Here is a 23,261-nt window from a genome sequence, read left to right as displayed (position 1 = left end):
AAAAGAAATTAACAGATACTATTGCCAGGAATGCAGCACAAGTGAATCTTCAGCAGCCTGACAGTGAGTATAATAAAAAAACAACAAATAATAATAACATGTACAATCATGAAAGAGACAGAGTAAAAATAATCTAAATTTTTTCCATTGAAAGTCTTATTTTTCATTTGGGTGTTGTCATGAGAAAATTACTCACAATATTTTTGTAGGACAGATTAAACATGTTAACAAAGCTTTGTTGGTCAAATGGAATTAACAAAGTTTAGTTAGCCAACTGGAATTAAAGCTCTGTTAGACAAATGACATTAATAAAGCAAATGTCATTAAAAAAAGCTTGCTTAGTCAAATGACTTTAACAAGGGATAGCCAGCCAAATAGCTTCTATAAAGCACAGCTATGTGAAATGGCGTAAAGAAAGCTTAACCAAATAATCTTTTCTACTCTAGGGACAAGGCCCGAAATTTTGTGGGAGGGAACCAGTCGATTAGATCGACCCAGTACACAATTGGTACTTAATTTATCAACCCTGAAAGGATGAAAGGCAAAGTTGACCTTGGCAGAATTTGAACTCAGAACATAAAGACAGATGAAATACCTATTTCTTTACTACCCACAAGGGGCTAAACACAGAGAGGATAAACAAGGACAGACAAACGAATTAAGTCGATTATATTGACCCCAGTGCATAACTGGTACTTACTTAATCGACCCCGAAAGGATGAGAGGCAAAGTCGACCTCGGCGGAATTTGAACTCGGAACATAGCAGCAGACGAAATACCGCTAAGCATTTTGTCCTGCGTGCTAATGCTTCTGTTAGCTCACCACCTTAACTTAACCAAATAATATCAACAAGGGAAAATTAGCCAAATAGCATTAACAAGAGAGAGCTAGCCAAACGATATTAACAAGGACTAAGTAATTAACGAGATAAATTACATTAACAAGGACTACCCAACAAGATGTAGGTCTCAATCATTTGACCTGCTAGAAGTAGCAACCAAGTCTCTTTCAACTCACACCTACTGTCTTAAAAAGTGGAGGACACATTAGATAATGTAGGCCTATATGGCTCTAAAAATGGTTGGATGGATGGACAGGGCTGGAATGCCTTTGATTGCAGTTCTACTTAGGGTTAACCTTAAAAATCAACATCATGTCAGAGGTCAACTACCATATTAACGAGGACTAACAAGGGTTGACTAGCTATATGACATTAACAAGAGTGAATGAAAGGAAAGGCTAAGAAGGACAGGTATTACACTCTCCTACCCTGATGTAGTCTCCAGGGATACAGGCATCAAGCAACAGGACCTCCGTAATGCTATGATGGACCGTGAAGTCTGGCGTAACATAGTAAATGCTATTGTCTCGACCACAGACGAACAATACTTTTACTTGTTTCAGTCATTTGACTGCGGCCATGCTGGAGCACCGCTTTTAGTCAAGCAAATCGACCCCGGGACTTATTCTTTGTAAGCCCAGTACTTATTCTATCGGTCTCTTTTGGCGAACCGCTAAGTGATGGCGACGTAAACACACCAGCATCGTTTGTCAAGCAATGCTAGGGAGACAAACACAGACACACAAACATATATACACATACACACATACATATATATATATATATATATACACATACACGACAGGCTTCTTTCAGTTTCCGTCTACCAAATCCACTCACAAGGCATTGGTCGGCCCAGGCTATAGTAGAAGACACTTGCCCAAGGTGCCACGCAGTGGGACTGAACCCGGAACCATGTGATTGGTAAGCAAGCTACTTACCACACAGGCACTCCTGTGATGATGAAAAGACAGAGATGCAGACTAAAAGACAGAGATGTAGATGAATAAATAACCCAGTAACATTAACGAGTCTAGCTCACCAAAAAAAAAAAAAAAAGGGCTTGCGAAGCAAATTACAATTCACAAGGGCTTGATAGTCAAATGACATTACAAAGTACTAAGCTGGTCACAAGTAAAAGGCAGTGAACTTCTTAAACCTTTAATCTGTTTACAAAAATGCCCAACCACAGATTACAAATGCAACAGAGCTCCCCCCCTACTCCCACTACCACCAAACTATCAAACGCTACCACAGTTTTCTTTGTTCTGCCAAGAATCAATTCATTCTCGTTAATGTTAATGTCATCATATCAATTATAGCAGTCAACAACTAGCGAGAATATTACACAGATATACACACATATATATATATGCATACGTGGGGATGGGGGAAGAAAGAGAAAGGGAGAGTGTAGTTGTTTCATCAACACTCATTGCGCTACACAGTAGGTTTTCTGAAAGACATTTACAGCAATCATACACGTACATACATACACACTCATAGAGAGCATATGCATGCATGCACATGAATGCACACACACATACAAGTATGTATATGTGTGTAGAATAAGGGGAACTAATAAATAGTTACGGGTAAACAAAAATTGTGTAAGGATCAACTGGAAAACGTGGGGCCTTGCACTATTCCATACCATCCACTAACATCCTGGCTTCTTCAGTAAATGATATTTGTAGCAGTAATATATTCGGGTAGAAGGCTGCATTTTAAGAGGTTTTAAGTTAATCAGCTTTACAGAGGTCCTACTATTCAATTTCCTGTACTTCAGATATATATATATATATATATAAGAATTAAAATATAAACTCAAATTAGGCAACCAGCTTTTTGTACATGCTCATACAGTTATAAATTCAACTTAAAATGCATGTATATATATATATATATATATATATATATATATATATATATATATATGTATAAGGGTGAAAAGGAACACACGAGTTGATATATATGAAAAAACAAGTCAAAAATAGAAAATGCTAAAATAATTTTATAGTGAACATTTCAGTACCGGTTTCGGTCATTTTGAGACCTTTTCAACTGTAACGATTCAAAATACGACCATCAGGGCACTCCCAGATTCTCCCATCCCCCTTTCCCCACCAGCCTTCTTCCTCTACTACCCTTCCAAGAACTCACAACGACCTCCGACACACAAGTGCAAACAAGGGAGTCAGAGAAAGGCAGAATGCCACTTAAATCTGAACACTACTATAGAAATATTCTTTTAAAAAAACTTTTCTTCTAATTTTTCTAAATTTAATTATTTAATCGTTACAGTTGAAAAGGTCTCAAAATGACCGAAACCGGTACTGAAATGTTCACTATAAAATTATTTTAGCATTTTCTATTTTTGACTTGTTTTTTCATATATATATATATATATATATATATATATATCTTTACTCTTTTAGTTGTTTCAGTCATTTGACTGTGACCATGCTGGAGCACCGCCTTTAGTCGAGCAAATCAACCCTGGGACTTATTCTTTCTAAGCCCAGTACTTATTCTATCAGTCTCTTTTGCCGAACCGCTAGATGATGGGGACGTAAACACACCAGCATCGGTTGTCAAGCAATGCTAGGGGGACAAACACAGACACACAAACATATACACACACTTACATATATATATATACATATATACGACAGGCTTCTTTCAGTTTCCGTCTACCAAATCCACTCACAAGGCATTGGTCAGCCCGGGGCTATAGCAGAAAACACTTGCCCAAGATGCCACGCAGTGGGACTGAACCCGGAACCATGTGGTTGGTAATCAAGCTACTTACCACACAGCCACTCCTGCGCCTATATATATATATATTAATACAAATCAACATATATGAATATTTTTTTTAATATAAATATATATAAAAATACATGTAAATAGAATCCATGTGGAATATATATAGAAAAAAGTGTGAGAAAAAGAGGACTGATAAAAATATTTTTGTACTAAAATTAAGAGCAGTTAAGAGTTCCAATTAAAAGATCCATAAAATACAATGTTTTTTTTTGGTTTTTTTTCCCAGTATATAACTGGTATATAATATAATTCAAGGAAGTCCACTTTCTACAGCTGTTTCCAAAGTTCATGTCCTGGTAGAAAAATTAATAAAAATCTTACAAACCATGCGAATAACAGGAAAGGTATCCTCATAAAATCACATTCTTGACAAGTTTTAGTTTATAATTTATAACTGTATGAGTATGTGAAAACAAGTTGATTGCCTAATTTGTGTTTATATTTTAATTCTTATCTTGTGTCTCAGGTTCGACCCAAGCACTTCTTAAGCAGTTCTATATATTTCATAAGATATAATAATAATAATATATATACATACATATACATATATCATCATCATCATCGTTTAACGTCCGCTTTCCATGCTGACATGGGTTGGACGGTTTGACCGAGGACTGGTGAGCCATAGGCTGCACCAAACTCAATCTGGCCTGGCAGAGTTTCTACGGCTGGATGCCCTTTCTAACACCAACCACTCTGAGTGTAGTGGGTCTCTTTATGTGCCACCAACACAAGGGCCAGTTAGGTGGTTTTGGCAATGACCACGCTCATGCTCAAAAGGTGTTTTTACGTGCTACTAGCACGGGAGCCAGTCCAGCGGCACTTGCAACGACCACGCTCGAATGTTGTTTTTCATGTGCCAGTAAGGGAACACTGGCTACGATCATGCTCGAATGGTACTTTCCATGTGTCACCAGCATGGGAGCCAATCCGTGGCCCTGGCAACAGTCACACTTGGATGTGCTTTTAATGTTCACGTACGTACGCATGTATGTATGTATGTATGTCAATATACAATGCGCTTCTTTCAGTTTCCATCTACCAAATCCACTTACAAGACTTTGGTCAGTCCAAGGATACAGTAGAAAACACTTGCTCAAGGTACAACACAGTAGGACTGAACCTGGAACTATGTTGTTGGGAAGCAAGTTTCTTACCACACAACCAATCTTATGCCTACAACTTACCGTGTTCCCCTGCCAGGAATCAAACACGGGCCGCCTGGGGAATCCTAACCACTAGACATATGTATATATGCACACGTAATTTCTTTTCAATAGCTTCTATCAGCCGGTCTATCAAGGGTCTATCTTTAGTCTATCAAAAAGATGCCAGTACTTACATTGCTGGTCCATATCTATTGAATGAGCCAAGTTATGCTAACTACAGCTGCCTACATCAGGACCAATGTCTGACTGGAAGATCAATGAAACTGTTCAAAGACCAAGTGGAGACCCTTTGAAGAGGAGCAACACGAACCGTTTAGAAGTAGAAGACATTACTGTCTGCCATTCACTTTGGTCGTGTCACTGATTAAAGGAGATAAATAAAATGGAGGACAAATTCACTCAGCATGACCAGGAGTAAAAAGAAAAATGTCAAACATGTGTGATTGCACACATGGTTTTTTCCAACAAAGTATTGAGTGTGTATATGTGTTTATGAATGTATGTGACAGTGAGAGTGTGTATGTCTTTAAGTAGGTGTGCATGTGTGGTGTATATATATATATATATTTCTTTACTACCCACATGGGGCTAAGCATAGAGGGGACAAACAAGGACAGACAAAGGGATTAAGTCGACTACATCGACCCCAGTGCGTAACTGGTACTTAATTTATCGACCCCGAAAGGATGAAAGGCAAAGTCGACCTCGGCGGAATTTGAACTCGGAACGTAACGACAGACGAAATACGGCTACGAATTTCGCCCGGCGTGCTAACGTTTCTACCAGCTCGCCGCCTTGTGTGTATATACACATATACAAATATGTGCACGCGCACGCACAAATCTATAAAATATCAGATGTAGGCTTTAAAACTGCAAACCAAATAGATCCATTGTACAATAATAGAACAAAACAATAAAAAAAAACCAACACAAGAAAAAACTCCAAAAAAAAAACATTCTTAATTAAGATGTTTCTTTTTTTGTTTTTATATTTCTTTTTGCCTTTTGTTTTTGTTTTATTTCTTAAACACCTCAAGTAAAACAATTTCCTGTTCTTTTTTTACCCTAACCTCAACCTACCTCCCACCCCCTCTACCCTACTGTAGAAAAAATAGTATTAATTATACAGAAATTTCTCAAAATGCAGGTATGAAGAGTTATGTTCTGAAATTAGGTCACAGCCTAAAGATATCAAATCTTAGCTGACTTTTCACCACCACAATCATGACCCCCTCCATACTTGTGCCACCACCACCACCACCATCAACACTGCCTCCACTAATACAATAGCTACCAGTACCAACACTACTACAACCCCAAACAACCACTATTATTGTTATTACTATCATCTTTAGTTGCTACTGTTGTCACAAACACAATCATTAGCTCCACCACCATCGGCAACACTAACATGGCTACCACAATGCCTACCACCCACCCACCCTTCCGAATATGATCCTTCGTAGCATGTTGAAGTGTATACCATCATCTCCAGGAGAAACACAAGCTACACCGACACCTGTTTGATTTGATTCATCACCTGAAAGTCTTCACATTGTTTCAGTGTAAACTACAAAATATAACACCAATACTACTAACTAGTATATACAAACAAAATAAAATTGACAGTACTCCTAGTCTTACAACTATTACACACAAATACAAATGCACATACACACATGTACATCTGTGTACATACATACACACACATGTACATGTTAACACACATACATTCATATATTTGTGTGTGTGTATGTGTGTTAGCATGGAAAGAGGATGTAAAATGGTAGATAGATAGATAGATAGATAGATAGATAGATAGATAGATAGATAGATAGATAGATAGGTAGTTAGACAGATAGATGCAGATAGACAAATATATAGATAGATAGATAGATAGGTAGTTAGACAGATAGATGCAGATAGACAAATATATAGATAGATAGATAGATAGGTAGTTAGACAGATAGATGCAGATAGACAAATATATAGATAGATAGATAGGTAGTTAGACAGATAGATGCAGATAGACAAATATAGATAGATAGATAGATAGATAGATAGATATAGATAGATAGAGAGATAGATAGGTAGATAGATGGATGGATAAATGGATGGATAGATAGTTTGATGGATAGATGGATAGATTATAAATAAAAGGAGGGAAGGAAGGAGAAAACAGACTTAGAGGTGCATGCTTTTTAATAAACACTGATTTATGGCCTCTCTGTGTGAAAGAAGATACAGTGGTTACACCACATGTTTTTCTCTCTGTGACCAAAAAAAGATTGGCTTCATTAGTTTCAGTAATCCACCCACCCCACCTGCCCAACCACCCCACACACACACTTTATCAGAGATGAGGCATTCATTTTCCTGACCACAAAAAGAATTGTACTTATAGCTATTTATAATATACACAGACTCCGATACAGCTGAATTGATCTGCCCTAATTTTTCTAACAGTGCAAGTCTTTGGCAGTGTGTATAAACTAATTAATAGAAGCAATACAATGTTTTTTTGGCTAATAGACTTATAAGTATATCTTTTAATTAAATATATACTTATATATATGTGTATATATATATATATATATATATATATATATATACACACACATACACGTTTTTTTTTTTCTTTCTGTATGGAAGGAGCTGGTTTCTAAGACAAACGGAAAGCTCCATTGATGGAATTATGTTAATGATAAGTGGCACATGCTGAACTTTAGAAAACACTTGCATATTTTCACTGTCCCATTTACATATTATATTTGTAAAGTGCACTTGATAATAAATATTCCAATTGTGCAATCAAAAGAACTATCAACTCACTGAATGAATCAACCATGTAAGGTTAGTGAATGTTCAACAGACACATGTACATATATACATTTGCATGTGTAAACATATATACACTCTCACACATATATGCATGTCTATATGTATAGGTATGCATGAATGTAGCATTATCATCATTTAACATCCGCTTTTTCATGTTTGCAAAGGTGAGACAGAATTTGCTTAACCCTTTCGTTACCGTATTTATTTTGAGATACTCTGTGTTTCTTTGAATTACTTTAAATATAACAAAGAATTTAGTAAAATAACTTAGTTATCATTAAGCTAGTGTTAGGAGCATAAATTGTGACTAAGGTTTGGTGGAAGATTTTAATTCAAAACTTATAAAAACAAGACATTTGTACTCAGAGCCAGAATTGGTTTCAGCCGGGTAGGTAACGAAAGGGTTAAGTGGATTTTCTATAGTCCTTCCTGTTGCCAACCATCATGATATCAAGAAAAGGGTGCACACAAACATAAACACACACAATGACAAATTGTTTTCAGTTTCTGTCAACCAAATCCACTCACAAGGTATTGGTTGGCCCAAAGCTATTGTAAAAAAAAGACACTTGCCTAAGATGCCATGAAGTAGAACTGAACCCAAAATCACATGGTTGGGAAGCAGGTCTCTTAACCACAGAACCACACCTGTCTGTTTGTTTGTGTGCAGTGGGGGTGAGTGTATGCATGTGTGTATGTATACACACACATATTTTTTTCTTGCTTCAGTCATGAGACTGTGGCCATGCTGGGGCACCACCTCGAGGAATTTTAGTTGAACAAATGGACCCCAGTACTTATTATTTCTTTGTAAAGCCTGCTACTTACTACATCAGTCTCTTTTGCCAAACTGCCAAGTTACAGGGACATAAACACACCAACACTGGTTATTTCACTTGATTTTCTTCCATCCATATTTTACATTGCCTACAAGGTAGGGGGCTGAAAAGTTCATAGGCTGATTATGAAGGGGTGATGCTAGAGCTGTGATATCTTGCATGCATTCATTTCAACTCTTCCTATTAATTGCATTGTTTCTTTCCAGATAAACTGACAAATCACTGTTCAAAGAAGACTTCAAAAGTAACTAGTAGCAACTTCTCTTGGAAATCAACACAATTGTTTTTTTTTTAATAATATTTTTGTTGTTTTTGTAAAATCTCAGAAAATAATTAAAAAATTCACATTTTTTGTCAAATTATCTCTCTATATATAAATGGCAAAATGTCTGTCTGTATGTGTGTCCTTTATACAAATCCACAATGTTTCAGTTAGAGGGCTCGCACTTTCTATGGTCATTCAAAACCGTCCAAGGGTGGTCGTGCACATCTTTACATTTCCCCAGTCACCCCGCAAAGCCATTAAAAAATCAATAGAAGTGACTTTTTTGTGAATTTTCTATCCAAAACCCAATCAAAATGCCAGAAACTTGATACGCCAATTGAATGCCAGCTAGCTGTATGGGATTGGTCGGAGATTTGGACAGTACTCGCGTGTATGTGCGCACGCACGCAGCTGTATATGCATGCACAATCACTATGACCTAGCGTTGCTGGGTCATAGTGCTAGTTTTGTTATATTTGTCTATCTATCCAACTGTAAACATTATAAATATTTCACTAACTTTTTGTTATATCTTGGCAAAAGGGTACATATTTTGCCAAAAATTGCTAAATTTGTTCCCACAAATTTGGCATCATGGTCTTATCAAGTATCTATAGAAAAAGGGTTTAGCACCCAATGACATTCATACCAACATGCTCACTGCACTAAGGGATGACACTACTCCTTTATCCACAACGTAGAAGTGGGCAACTGAATTTAGGATGGGAATGGGGAGTCTTGAAGGTGACCCAAGGTCTGGACCTCCTACAAATGCCACTACTGAGAGAAATATTGATCATGTTCACTATGGATGGAAGGACGATGGATGACAAGCAATTGACCATAAATCAAATAGCCAATGTCATTAGCATATCCCATGAGAGAGTTGAGAATATTCTGCAAAATGAACTTGGCATGATGACAGTTTCTGCTCAGAGGTTGCCACAGCTTCTAACACCTCGTCTAACACACACAGGCTAATCACGTCACAGGAAAATCTGATACTGTCTGAGGCAGATCCAGCTGGCTTCCTGGAACATTTCCTAATCCAGGATGAGTGTTGAGTTCATTACTATGAACCAGAGACAAAGAGACAATCCACACAGAGGAAACACTCCTCCTCATCTGCTCCAAAGAAGAGCAAGATTATTTGATCTGCAGAGAATGTGGTGGCATAAACAGGATTGTAGTGGCTAGAATGAAGGTAAGATGTGTTACTGAGTTTACAGTGGTATAGGCATTTGGTGGCAGCTAAAACAATGATACATATTATCAATGTGGTATACACATATCAGGTGATAATGGTCATGTGATCAGTAAACTTGAGGCCTACCTAAAAAAAAATAAAAAGAGAGAGAGAGAGAGAGAGAGAAATGTGGTAATTTGATCAGAGTAGTTAAGGAGAGTCTAGTTAACAGGAGACAATCAACTGTAAGATTAGTTACAATAAGGCACATTACAGACATACCAAGCACAATAAGGTATTGTTGAAGATGACTATGATGATACTGATGACCAGACATACAAAGCACAGTACGGTAGTGTTAATGATGATGATGACGATGATACTAATGGTCACAAGCTAGACTCACAATCACTACTATTCAGAATGTATTACATCCCAAATATTATGTATCTAGTGTGGAGTATTGTTGAAATCCAGTAGAGGTCAACTTTGCTTAATTGAAAAACTAAGTATCAGGCAAAATACTAGGGTTAATTTAACCACTAATGCCTTTCCCCATTATACCACTAAGTATACTGTTAGCCCAGAATGCTAACAGTAAGTCTCTTTGTCAAGAAGTGATAAAAATTACTTCTTATTTTGAACTTGACAAAGACAGACTTACTGTTGAAATATCGTTCAATCAGTAAAATATCTATTACCATCGAATTGTGCTCTTCATCTTGACTGTTTACCTTTGTGAAGACCTAAGTCAATCATCATCATCATCATCGTTTAACGTCCGCTTTCCATGCTAGCATGGGTTGGACGGTTCAACTGGGGTCTGGGAAGCCAGAAGGCTGCACCAGGCCCAGTCTGATCTGGCAGTGTTTCTACAGCTGGATGCCCTTCCTAACGCCAACCACTCCGTGAGTGTACTGGGTGCTTTTTACGTGCCACCGGCACAGGTGCCAGGGGAGGCTGGCAAACGGCCACGATCGGATGGTGCTTTTTATCCTTTTAAAAAATCATTATTATTATTACTATTATTACTATTATTATTAAGGTAGCAAGCTAGCAGAACCATTACCACACTAAACAAAATGCTTGGTAGTGCTTTGTCCACCTTTACATTCTGAGTTTAAATTCTGTTGAGGTAGGTTTCATCCTCTCAGTTTGAGCAGTACTGGGGTCAAGGTAGTTGACAAGGCCACCTTCCTCAAAATTTCAGGCCTTATACCTATAGTAGAAAGGATTATTATTATTATTCATATCAACTTATCTCTTCCCCAAAACTGCTGGCCTTGTGCCAAAATTTGAAATCATCATCATCATCATTATTATTATTATTATTGTTGTCACTTCAAAAGAGAGCAGGTTTTTGGAGTTAGATGGGTTACATCCCAGGCAATGACATCTGTTAATTATTTACCCTACCCACTTACCCTCATTAAGGACTTCCTCAAATTGTGTGTGTGTTGGTGTGTTTTCCTTACTTTTATTTTATTTGGTGCCAGAATATGAAGCCCACATTGCAAAATGTGAGGTGTCAATTGTTTCAGCCTAGCAATACAAGTGAAGAGGGGACGAAATTTGAAAGGATTAGCTGATAAAATTCTATCTTGTCAGTATGTCTAAATATCTTGAAAGCAATGACCTGGTTACAACAAAGCTGATACCAGAGAAGACGAGGCAAAGAGACAGACAATGCGAGAGAGAGAGAGAGAGAGAGAAACAGAAACAGACAGACAGTATAACATAGTAATGAAACTGACACTATTATCATGGTTTTCCATCTATTCATACACAAACTACTTCACATTATTTCATACATACTACATACATACATACATATATATATATATATATATATATATATAGACACACATGACAACTGCATGCTTACATATTTGATAGGGTAGTTATATAGAAAACACACTCACACAGGCATACACCGACAGATGCCAAGACAAATACATGCACACGTATGTACACAAACAAATGCAAGCACACAGATTGACAAATGCATGCACACACACACACATATTCATATATACTGACCAATGGTTACACACCAACAAGCATACACAAATGTCAGCATGGAAAGCGGATGTAATATGACAACAATGACGATGATGATGATGGTGATGATGATGATAAAAACACACTGTACACTCAATTATATTTCAAAGTAATATTATATGAAGAGGTTTGCTTTCTTTTACTGGAGAGTAATTCAACATGAATACAAGAAAGCAACATTTTCCATTTACGATCTATACAGGATGGGTGGGAGTCACCACTGTTCTAGTTGGGTACCACTTCTGCAATCAGAAAGTCAGTAGTTCCTAAGTCAAAACTATTATGGTAAATTCACTTACTAACCATGCAGTTTCAAATTCAGTCCCAGTTCCTTGGGCTGGTGTCTTCTACTACAGCAGTGGGCAATTCAAAGCCTTGAAAGTATAAATCCGATGTGTGAAGGGTCACAGAGTTGTTCCAATGGGATTGCAGAACTACTGTAATTAACTGGTTCCCCACATTGAGAATAAAGCAGCCTGCAAGTTCATCTAATACCTCCTCCTGAAAGTCCTAGCCTTTGATAGACAATTAACCAAATAATTCTTGAAATCAGATTCAGCATGAATACTATAAAATCACTTGTTTCACAGTGTTTCTATTGGGTAAAAAAGGGAAACACTCTGTTTGATATAACCATGGGAATCTAAAATGTTTTAATGGTCCTGGATGAAGCAGGACAGGGCGGTGGAGTCTTCCTTTTCTTACACCTGAAGGAATGTTTGTGTTTTATATATCTTCCCTTAAAGTCATTGACAGTCATGCCTTTGTAGTGTCTTGCGATGTCATTAGATGGTGTGTGTGTGTGGATCTATAGACTAAAGTGTTTGAGAGGTAATTTCTTCCCAGTGGACTTTTGGTAAGATTTCAGCAGTTACACCTTGGAGTGTAAGGTCATTGACCACCTCAGGTAATTTATCTGGATACCCTAAAAAAATGTACACATCCCCACAGGGATGATGGTCTGGTAAGCTTAAGCCAACCCAAATTACACCAACATTCTACAGGGATGAAATAGATGTGTAATGGTAATAACAAGCATGAGACAAATGGAAACCTAAATATTTTCACCGAGGAGCCATTTTAGATTTCTTTTAAATTCTCTCCACACTGACTTTGAACATCTGATGATGTGGACAAGCCACACACTCACGAAACTTCCAACTCGTTTGAAGTTGAGCCAAACTGTTACGAAACACATGTAACTCCGACAAACTCTTTTGAGTGCTACTTTTTTTTGTTTCTTCATTCGCCTGTGTGTGTACCTGCGTGTGTGTGTGCATGTACATGCATGCACACATACAATTTTTTTTTTTGAAAAAATCTTTTTCACCTACCTTCCGAAAATCTTTCACATCAAACAGATCTGGCGGATCAAACAAATCCTGATCCTTTAAACCAAATACTTTCTTGCATGTCTGTAAAAATGTCCTTATATTTTTCAGGCATAAAAACTGAAAAAGACAGAAAGGAAATTTTGAGTGAAGCAGTTGAAATAATTCAAAGGAAAAGTTCTAAAAGTAAGCATGGCACTTTGGGTGTTTATATATATTATAACGGGAAAGTTTACGAAAATAAACAAAAGACGAAGGCAGGTGGAGTACAAACAAACAAATGTATTAGTATAGCGCTCAGGAATAGAAAAAGTCTTTTACGTTTCGAGCCTACGCTCTTCGACAGAAAGATACATGGAAAAAAAACAAGGAGAGAGAAAAGGAGAGAAAAAAAGGAGAGAAAAGCTGCCTTTTATATATATATATAAAATATAAATTAGAGATAAAACCACTATTATGCAACTCAAACAGTGATAGACATAAATCAAAACATAAATAACAAATAATATATATTTTTATAAAACATATAACTAGATCTTGAAAAATATAAAATTTTTTCATTTCCATTTAATGTCCGCTTTTCCAAGCTTGCATGGCCCTTTTTTTAAATGTTGCATACCATATTTATATTTTATGACTTTTTTATTATTAGATTGTATATACACCCCCCCACCCACTTTATGTCCATCTTTGTATCATCCCCTTTAATCATCACAATATTAGCAAATAAGACATTATCATCATTTCAGTATCCCCTTTTCCCTGTTTGCATGGGTCAGGCGGACCCCGAAAGGATAAAAGGCAAAGTTGACCTCGGCAGAATTTGAACTCAGAACGTAAAGACGGACGAAATACTGCTAAGCATTTCGCCCGGCGTGCTAACGTTTCTGCCAGAAACCTGTTTGATAGCACCTGCATGCCCGAAGAGTTCATCTCAAACCAGTAATGACCCTAGGTAGCACTGCCAGGCCAAGGTCTTCTGAAAATTATTCACAAACACCCTGATTCAAAGAATCCTTCAAAACAGGCTATCATTTTCATGCAACATCATCAAACTTTCCCACTACATATTCTGTACAGGTCACAAGTGGAATACTCACCAATCACATTACCTGACTGATAGAAAGCAATCAGTGCATGAAAACAGGATCTTTACCTTTTGACTGACAGATTTAGAAAATAATTTTTTGTAACTAAACACTTTCAAACTGCGTATACTGGTAGAATGTGTCATATAAAATATCTTTTACTCTTAGCATTTCTGAGAAAAGTTCATGTTTACAAAGTTATTTCACGTTAAAGATCTCGTATTTCGGTAATTCCAACCAATCAATGACGTGTATTCACCTGAATAAAATTACTGCCATTGTTTTTCAACAACAACTATCGGTGGTGTATATTTCATTTGTCACTGTTAATTATGACATCGTTCGTGCATTTGTACTTGTTTTAGCTTTAAGGTTTTAGGATTAGGGTTTTAGAGTTAGGGTAAGAGTTTCAGGGTTAGGGTTAAAGTTTTAGGGTTAGGGTTAGAGTTGAGGTTTTAGGGTTAGGGTTAGAGTTGAAGTTTTAGGGTTAGGGTTGGGGTTTTAGGGTTAGAGTTATAGGGGAAAAAAATTAAAAATGAAGAAATTGGAAGGGTAGGGGGCAAAAAAGTCTTTCCAAAAATAGTAGCTGAAAAATAAGAAAAAAAAAAACTAAAAGCAGTATAAATGCTTTTAGAACATTGCGATGGTCGAAATACCACTAAGCATTTCACCCAGCATGCTAACATTTCTGCCAGCTCACCACCTTAATATTAATAATAATGGTTTCAAATTTTACCATGGGGGCAGCCATTTGGAGGGAGGGGATGTGTCAATTACATCAACCCCAGTGTTCGACTGGTACTTAATTTATGGACCCAGAATGGATGAAAGGCAAAGTCCACCTCAGCAGAATTTGAACTCAGAACGTAGTGACTGGTGAAATACTGCTAAGCATTTCATCCAGCACACAAATGCTACTGCCAGCTTGCCGCATTAATAATGATGATGATGATGATGATATCAATCTCTTGGTTCCTCCATTTCTGCCCACCTGACACAACAAGCACACACACATATACACACACCATCTCTTTTATCACACACAGTGCTGTGAGTGAGAGGATGAAGGCATAGCTTTTAAGCTCGAAGGAAGGGGTGATGGATTAAGGAAGATTAAATCCACTGGAGTGATAAAGCAGTTATTTCATATCATGTAATGATGGAAGTAAGACCAAGGTATTTGGGAAGCTGCTTAAGACAGAAGAAATAAAAAAAAAAAAACATAAAATCACTCTCAGTCCAGGAATACTTTCACACTCAACTAAACAGGATTTATTTCACACTTAAACTAATATGCTGTTTCACTCAGTCGAATTCATTTTTCGTCAATTCTGGATGCTTCCATTTTGCTAAGTTTGATTCAGGCTTTTGTGGATCATTTCCATACCAATTAGCCAATGTCATCATCATTATCATCAACAACATCATAGAGCCATAAATGTAGTATCTACATAGTTGCTTGGTCTGCAAGAAATGACTCCTTGCCTGCGCCTACGCGCCGTCGTTGCTGCTGTGCACCCGTACGCCTTTGCTCGCGAGGCCGACACGACACCATAGCGCACGTCTTCCTCAAGACTTTTTTCCTTCCCTCCTGTTTTCCATAAAAATAGTGAGAGCCATTAGATGATGTAGCCCTACATATATTGCCTAAATAACAGATGAGATGGTCATGGCAGGAATGAGATTGTAGGTCTGCAGGATCAGGGCCGACCTGTGATTAAATAACAACACATACAATATTCAATCTTTACTATATTTGATAGACACACACACACACATATATATATATAGGTGCAGGCATGGGTGTTTAGGAAGGGCATCCAGCTGTAGAAACACTGCCAGATCAGACTGGAGCCTGGTGCAGCCTCCTGGCTTCCCAGACCCCAGTCGAACTGTCCAACCCATGCTAGCATGGAAAACGGACGTTAAACGATGATGATGATGATGAATGACAGCTGGTACTTAAACCAGAGCATGCAATTATAGAAACCAAAGCCATGAATTAAAACAGGGTAGATATAGCACGTATGTACTCCCTTTCCAGAATACTTTCATAATAAAAGAAAGAGTTATATTAAAACAAGATTTGTTATTTTCTTTTACTTAGATATCTTTGGCATGCATTGCAAATCTTGCACTCATGCATATATGATCATCAGGTATAAAAAAAACAAAAGAGAGAAAAAAAGATGAGAGCCTTCATGTGAAAAATTAAATCCGCCACAGAAACAGCAGGTAAACCTCTCCATCAAATCGTGCCCAACCGAGGGAAAACACACTGCATAATGTAGTCTTGAACACACCATGCCTCAATAAAATATGTTGTCTGAAACATCTTCAACTGCACTGGAGCACTCTGTTGGTTATGACAACAAGGGTTCCAGCTGATGCAATTAACGGAACAGCTTGCTCGTGAAATTAACGTGCAAGTGGCCGAGCACTCCACAGACACGTGTACCCTGAGCATTCCAGACACGTGTACCTCACAAGGCTTAGGGTCACCTGAGGCCATGATAAAGACACCACATAGTGGAACTGAACCTGGGACCTCAAAATTGCAAAGTAAACTTAACCATTCAACTATGCCTGTGTCCACACACACACACACACACACACACACACACACACACACACAAACCTCTGTCTTTTTACTTTGTTTAAGTCATTGGACTGTGGTCAGGCTGGTGATTTAGTCAAAGCAAACCTAGTAGATTTTTTTAAGCCTAGTACTTATGCTATTGATTTCTTTTGCGAAACCACTAAGGGAATATAAACAAACCAACACTGGTAGTCAAATGATGATGGCAGGAGAAACCCAAACCCAAAGACACACACAAACAACAAGCATCTGCACAAGTGACAACCAAGTGGGATTGAACCTAAAACCACTTCGTTGCAAATTGAGTTTCTTAACCATACACCTGTGCCTCTATATGAAGTATTTCTATATTCTATATTCTCATAATGGTACCAGCTGATAGCTATGGTGGTCGTTTAATTTCCTATCTTCTCAGAGGATTCAAGGCTACTTTCATCCAACCTGAATACAAGAGAACACAGGAAACAACAGACTCATAGGTTAAATTCTTGTGGAAATAGTTGTTGTAATGAAAACTTTAAAAATAGACCATTTATTTCTTGCATTTTGCTTCCTTTTAGAAAGTGGAAACAATGGCACAATAGGACCCACTAATTATGACTTAATATAAGCCCTGGTAACGGAACCAGAAAATGGGGATAGGATGGAGGACATTGGTGATGGTGATAATTGCTGTTGTTTATATTATTACTATTATTATTGTTGTTGTTATTATCTAGGTCATGTTCACCAATGTTTGTACACTTCTCACAATAAAACTATCCATCAGCTGATAAAACAGCTGAAGCATACATACATACATACATATCCATACATATATATATATAATATATATATATATAATATATATATATATATGTATATATGTGTATATATATATATATATATATATATATATATATATATATATATATGTATATGTGTATATATATATTATATATATATATATATAATATATATATGTATATGTGTGTATATATATTATATATATATATAATATATATATGTGGTGTATATATATATATGTATGTATATATGTGTGTGTGTATATATATCATCATCATCATATATATATACACATATATATATGGCAATTGGAATTTAACTAATTCATTACAGTGACTATCTATACACAGACACATGTACAAACTCAAGCTAATGCTACAGACTGAACCATTGAGGCAAGTTCTACATGTTTGCTTAAACTGCTGGAAACACCAGCCAAATCTCACTCAACATGCTAACACCTTTTAAAACAAGACATGTTATATACATTGTAATACAAGATATCTTAAAAAAAACTGAACAGTCAAAGTTGAAATGCTTTTGATCATGTGTTATTGCCCAGTCAGGGTTTACCTGGGGCTAAACAACAACACAGACATTCAATCAAGTTTAAACATGTACAGTGCTAACGGCACTAAGTACGGGTAAGGACTGTGATGCAACATGGTAGTAGGGTATGGATATTGAATGTGGGAGATTTGTGAATACAGCAGACGATAGACTATATAAAGTATCTATAAGAAGCACAGTACTACAGAATAGTGAAACATGGACAATGAATATGGAAAATATGTGAAGATAGGCGCAGGAGTGGCTGTGTGGTAAGTTGCTTGCTTACCAACCACATGGTTCTGGGTTCAGTCCCACTGCATGGCATCTTGGGCAAGTGTCTTCTACTAAAGCCTTGGGCCAACCAAAGCCTTGTGAGTGGATTTGGTAGACGGAAACTGAAAGAAGCCCGTCGTATATATGTATATATATATATATATGTGTGTGTGTGTGTGTCTGTGTTTGTCCCCCTAGCATTGCTTGACAACCGATGCTGGTGTATTTATGTCCCTTTCACTTAGCGATTTGGCAAAAGAGACCGATAGAATAAGTACTGGGCTTACAAAAAGAATAAGTCCCGGGGTCGAGTTGCTCGACTAAAGGTGGTGCTCCAGCATAGCCGCAGTCAAATGACTGAAACAAGTAAAAGAGTAAAAGAGTATATGAGAGAAATGAGGCAAGACATAGGGCAAATGAATCCCTTGGTTGTTTGACTCCTTTTCACTATATTCCTATTGAAATACACTGTCATTATCATCATCATCATTTAACGTCCATGTTACATGCTAGCATGAATGGTACCACAAGAGCCAGTCAGGCTGAAGCTGGCACCAGAGACTTCTGTGACTGTTTTTGGCAGGATTTTTACAGCTGGATGCCCTTCCTAACACCAACCACTCAGGAGAGTGTATGTATGTATATATATATATATATATATATATATATATATACTAGCAGTATAGCCCAGTGTTGCTCGGGTTTGTTTTCTTTTCGACCCTTTAGAATTGGAATTTTTGAAAAGTAAAAATTTTGCATTATTTATTTCTGGTTGAAATACACGAAAAATGCATGGCCACAGTCACATGACTAAAACAAGTAAAAGAGTACCTTGTTTGGAAGATGAAGCTTAAGTGAACCAAGAATGTGTCAGAGCTTTAAAGACGTCAATCAATATAAGGGAAGAGAGAGGTACCCATGCCAGTGACACGTTAAAAGCACCCAGTACACTATGGAGTGGTTGGCATTAGGAAGGGCATTGAGCCATAGGAACCAGGCCAAAACACACTGTCTGGTGCAGCTCTCCAGCTTACCAGCAGCTCCAGTCAAATCATCTAACCCATGCCAGCATAAGAAAACGGATGTCTGATGATGATGATGATGTGAATAGACAGTGGTGGGTTTGCATGTTGACAGTGAAACATACCAGAGAAAAGCCAAGCAAGACACTGGAAGAAAAGAGGAGATCAGATCTGAGGCTGTTGAATCTTGCATAGGTGATGACACAGGATCAAGTGATGATGTGCTACACTTCTGGCTCGTAAGATAAACAGATGTTGAAATTAAGATGATGAGTGCCATACTTACATTCCAATATAAACACAATTTTATTATTTAGCCAATAAAAGAAAGAGAGCAAACAAGTTAGCCTCCATGTTGTTATTGTTCAACCTGCTAGAAATATCAACCAAATCTCTTTCAAATCACACCCAAAAAATACAGAATGCTCACAGCTGGCTGGACCACATTTGACCATAGGTATGCTCAACCATGGTTTATCTGTGGCTAAACAACAACCGTGTATTTTAAAAGGTAAGCAGAATGTAAGCTAGAGTTGAAGACAAGCCCATCCACCAATTAAAATTTTATTCCTGCAAAGTGTTGGCCTATTTGTGTTTAAACTGTGTTACTTAACACTCCAGGATGTCCAACAAAGCTTTCTCCTATGACATCCTGTCCTCGTGTTCATTTGTGCTTTTATCAGTGCAAAAGATTTAAGACTTATATGTGAAGGAAATTTCAGAGATCAAGTTTACAGAAAGAGATTTTCACCAGCGATATCAAGCATTCCATTGGCTTGATCATGTCCTACAAATTATGATGATTCAGTTGCATTGTATTTTTTTTCTCTTTGTACGAGTGCACAAATACGACAGACAGTTACAATTGAGTATGATGTAATGTACAAAAACACTTTTAACATGCTTTAGAGAACAAATACAACAGCAGCATGAGTAGAAGTAGTAGCGGTAATAGCTGTAGCTATAGTAGTTGTTAGACTACTAAGGCATAAGTGCAACAATTATTAAAGAACCAGACGTGTAAGCTAAACAGAATAGAATGCAGTTTTCAAAATAAAAAAAAAAGGCATGGATAATGTACATTGCATGAACAAAATACAGGATGGTCATAGTTGGAACACTTTTTACCATAGATTTACTCAAACAGGACAAAGAGCGAAACAGCAACCACTGCTATTTGACCTGCTAGCAATATCAGGTATATCGCATTCAAATCACACCTTGCTATTGTAAAAAAAGGAAAAACATTCTGAAATACAGTCCTGGATACACAGTCTAAAAATAAGATGGTGTGGTCATAGCTGGATTGCTCTGATCACAAAGCTAATCTGAAGCAAAAAAACAAAGAAGGATATTTTGGATGATATGGTTTGAGAAATAACATCAGAATAAAAGAAAGGATGGATGATCGTGATGGGAATGTCTTTGATCATAAGTCTGTTGTATTAGAATTAGCCAAGAGTTAAACAACAGGAAAGATACTTTGGATACACAATATCTGAATAATAGAAGGAATGGTCACAAGTGGAACGTATTTGAACCTAAGACTGCTGGATCAGAACTAAGCTGTTATAAACAGCAACAACAATAGCCTCAGCAGTGCACTAATGTCTGAATTCACTTGCAGCAATCATCCCACCACTAAACTATTATGGATGGAACCAATGGTTATAATTTCCCCGGTTCATGCTGGCATGGACTGGACGGTTTGACACAATTTGGTGGATTCAAGGACAAAATTGCACTCCAATGTCTGCTTTGGCATGGTTTCCACAGTTGTTTGCCCTTCCTAATGCCAGCCACTTTACAGTGTGTACTGGATTTTCATGTCATCAGCATTAATAAGTTTTTGCCATGTAGCTTGCAAGACTATGAAACCCTGAAGGAGAGGGAAGGCTCGTTTTTATGTTAGGAGACGAGGAGGTTAAAGCATGAAAGGAGGGAGAGCAGGTTCTTGTTATAGAGGAGCTACATAGTTACTCACATTTTACCCTAGGGCATTCAAACCAACACTATCTGGCCCAAATATTCTATCTTTTTTTCTCTTTTTGTTCCAACTGGACAGGTCCAGCCTCTTACATCTACCCTACATTGTCATTCTATAAATAAATAATCGTAGCATTGAAATCTCAAAATTATGAGACAATTCACAATTAATTCAAAGCAGTGTGAATAAATAAACATTACATTTGACAGAATAATTTGAATGCTAAAGGAGATAAGAAGAGATGTTGTGAATGATGAGGAGGAACTGCAAAGAGATAAATAGTGGTGATGAAATGTCCAGGTGGTCCCCTCAAGGCACATAGTGAGTCAAAGTGAATGGGAGCAGAGGAATTAGGGGTGTGGTTGGATAGGGATGAGGGTATAGCAAGGGTGTATGGCTAGTGCAAGAGATGGAGAGTATGGGGAAAGGGGCAGGAAGATAAGCAATAACAATAAAAAAAATGATAATAATCCAAGATCTTAAGTATGTAATTTAATATTAAGCAAAGTAGGTCAGGAGAAATAAAGTACTTAACAACTACCTGCCCAAATTTAGGCAATAAAACCAGTCCACCTAATGAAACCCTGAAAATATCTTAGCATGATCGTAAATGAACATCTTATATCATAAATGAAGTCTTAAGAAGAGCATCATCACAAAAACTCTCCAAGACAGTAATAAAAAATGTGGACAGACAGGTCACACTGTACAGTGGTCAGACCATGAATAAGCAAAAAACAGCAACACAAGATGGACTTCTCCAAAGGGATGAAGAAAACTATAGACCACATTGGTGTCAAATATTTTCAAGGGAATCTAAAAAAGTGGTTTCAGATACTGGGAAAACATTAAAAAACACACGCAACCAATAGCAAACTGTCAGAGGCATTAGAATGTTGGATGAAATGCTTCACAGTATTTACTATGGCTCCTTACATTCTGATTTCAAATCCTAATGGCCCCCAGATCTAACTGAGAAAAAGTCAAAAGTTGAACCCCCAATCTGAACTGCATTCACTGCTCCAGTATACAAGACTGTCATCAACCCAACAAATCAGTGTTTACAGGTATCCTTACAGCTCTAGAATCCCCCAGAGCACATCCCTGCCCACTGAGTCAAACACCTCTGCAGACATTGACATGAGCTGCAAGAAGCCTCTGCTGAAAACCCTGCCAATGTTCAATGAGTACGTGGAGAGCCAGGATCCTGTCAGTAGCTGACGTCTTTGGTGTAAACTCTGACTGCCCTGGCCACTAAGGGCCAAGCAGATGATTTCATACCCTGTTTAGAATAACCCTGTCAAAGACCTTACCATGAACTGGGAGGAGTGTAACACCTTTACCTTTCCAGAAAAAATCCAAGACACTGAAGGAGAGCTGCTGCCAGGTGTGCAAACATGCACAGAGTGGACTGATTAATTAATAAACCTAACTAGATTAACCTAAAGATATAAACTCATAGCCCTTAACCAGTGATTAATCACACTTCAATTATGAAGATACAGTGATCATGATAGTCTAGATCCAATAATGATAATAGTTAATCTGTTCAATACATAAAGACATATTTATACTGGCTGAACTTTTAA

The 23,261-nt window shown here is 37.4% G+C and overlaps 1 protein-coding gene across 13 annotated transcripts in view; it reads right to left on the bottom strand.

The window, feature by feature from the left end:
* LOC115222824 (protein vav) overlaps positions 1-23,261 on the bottom strand; it is a 197,910-nt gene that overhangs the window by 128,063 nt on the left and 46,586 nt on the right. For all 13 annotated transcript variants that reach the window (XM_036512017.1, XM_036512016.1, XM_036512015.1 and 10 more), the window contains exon 2: positions 13,369-13,485. In XM_036512017.1, the coding sequence (XP_036367910.1) occupies positions 13,369-13,485 (117 nt within the window). The remainder of the gene's footprint in view (positions 1-13,368; positions 13,486-23,261) is intronic.

Source organism: Octopus sinensis, linkage group LG21 (assembly GCF_006345805.1).
Source record: "Octopus sinensis linkage group LG21, ASM634580v1, whole genome shotgun sequence".
Lineage (NCBI taxonomy): Eukaryota > Metazoa > Mollusca > Cephalopoda > Octopoda > Octopodidae > Octopus > Octopus sinensis.
The sequence above is the reverse complement of the archived record's forward strand: the minus strand, read 5'-3'. Positions and strand labels throughout refer to the sequence as shown.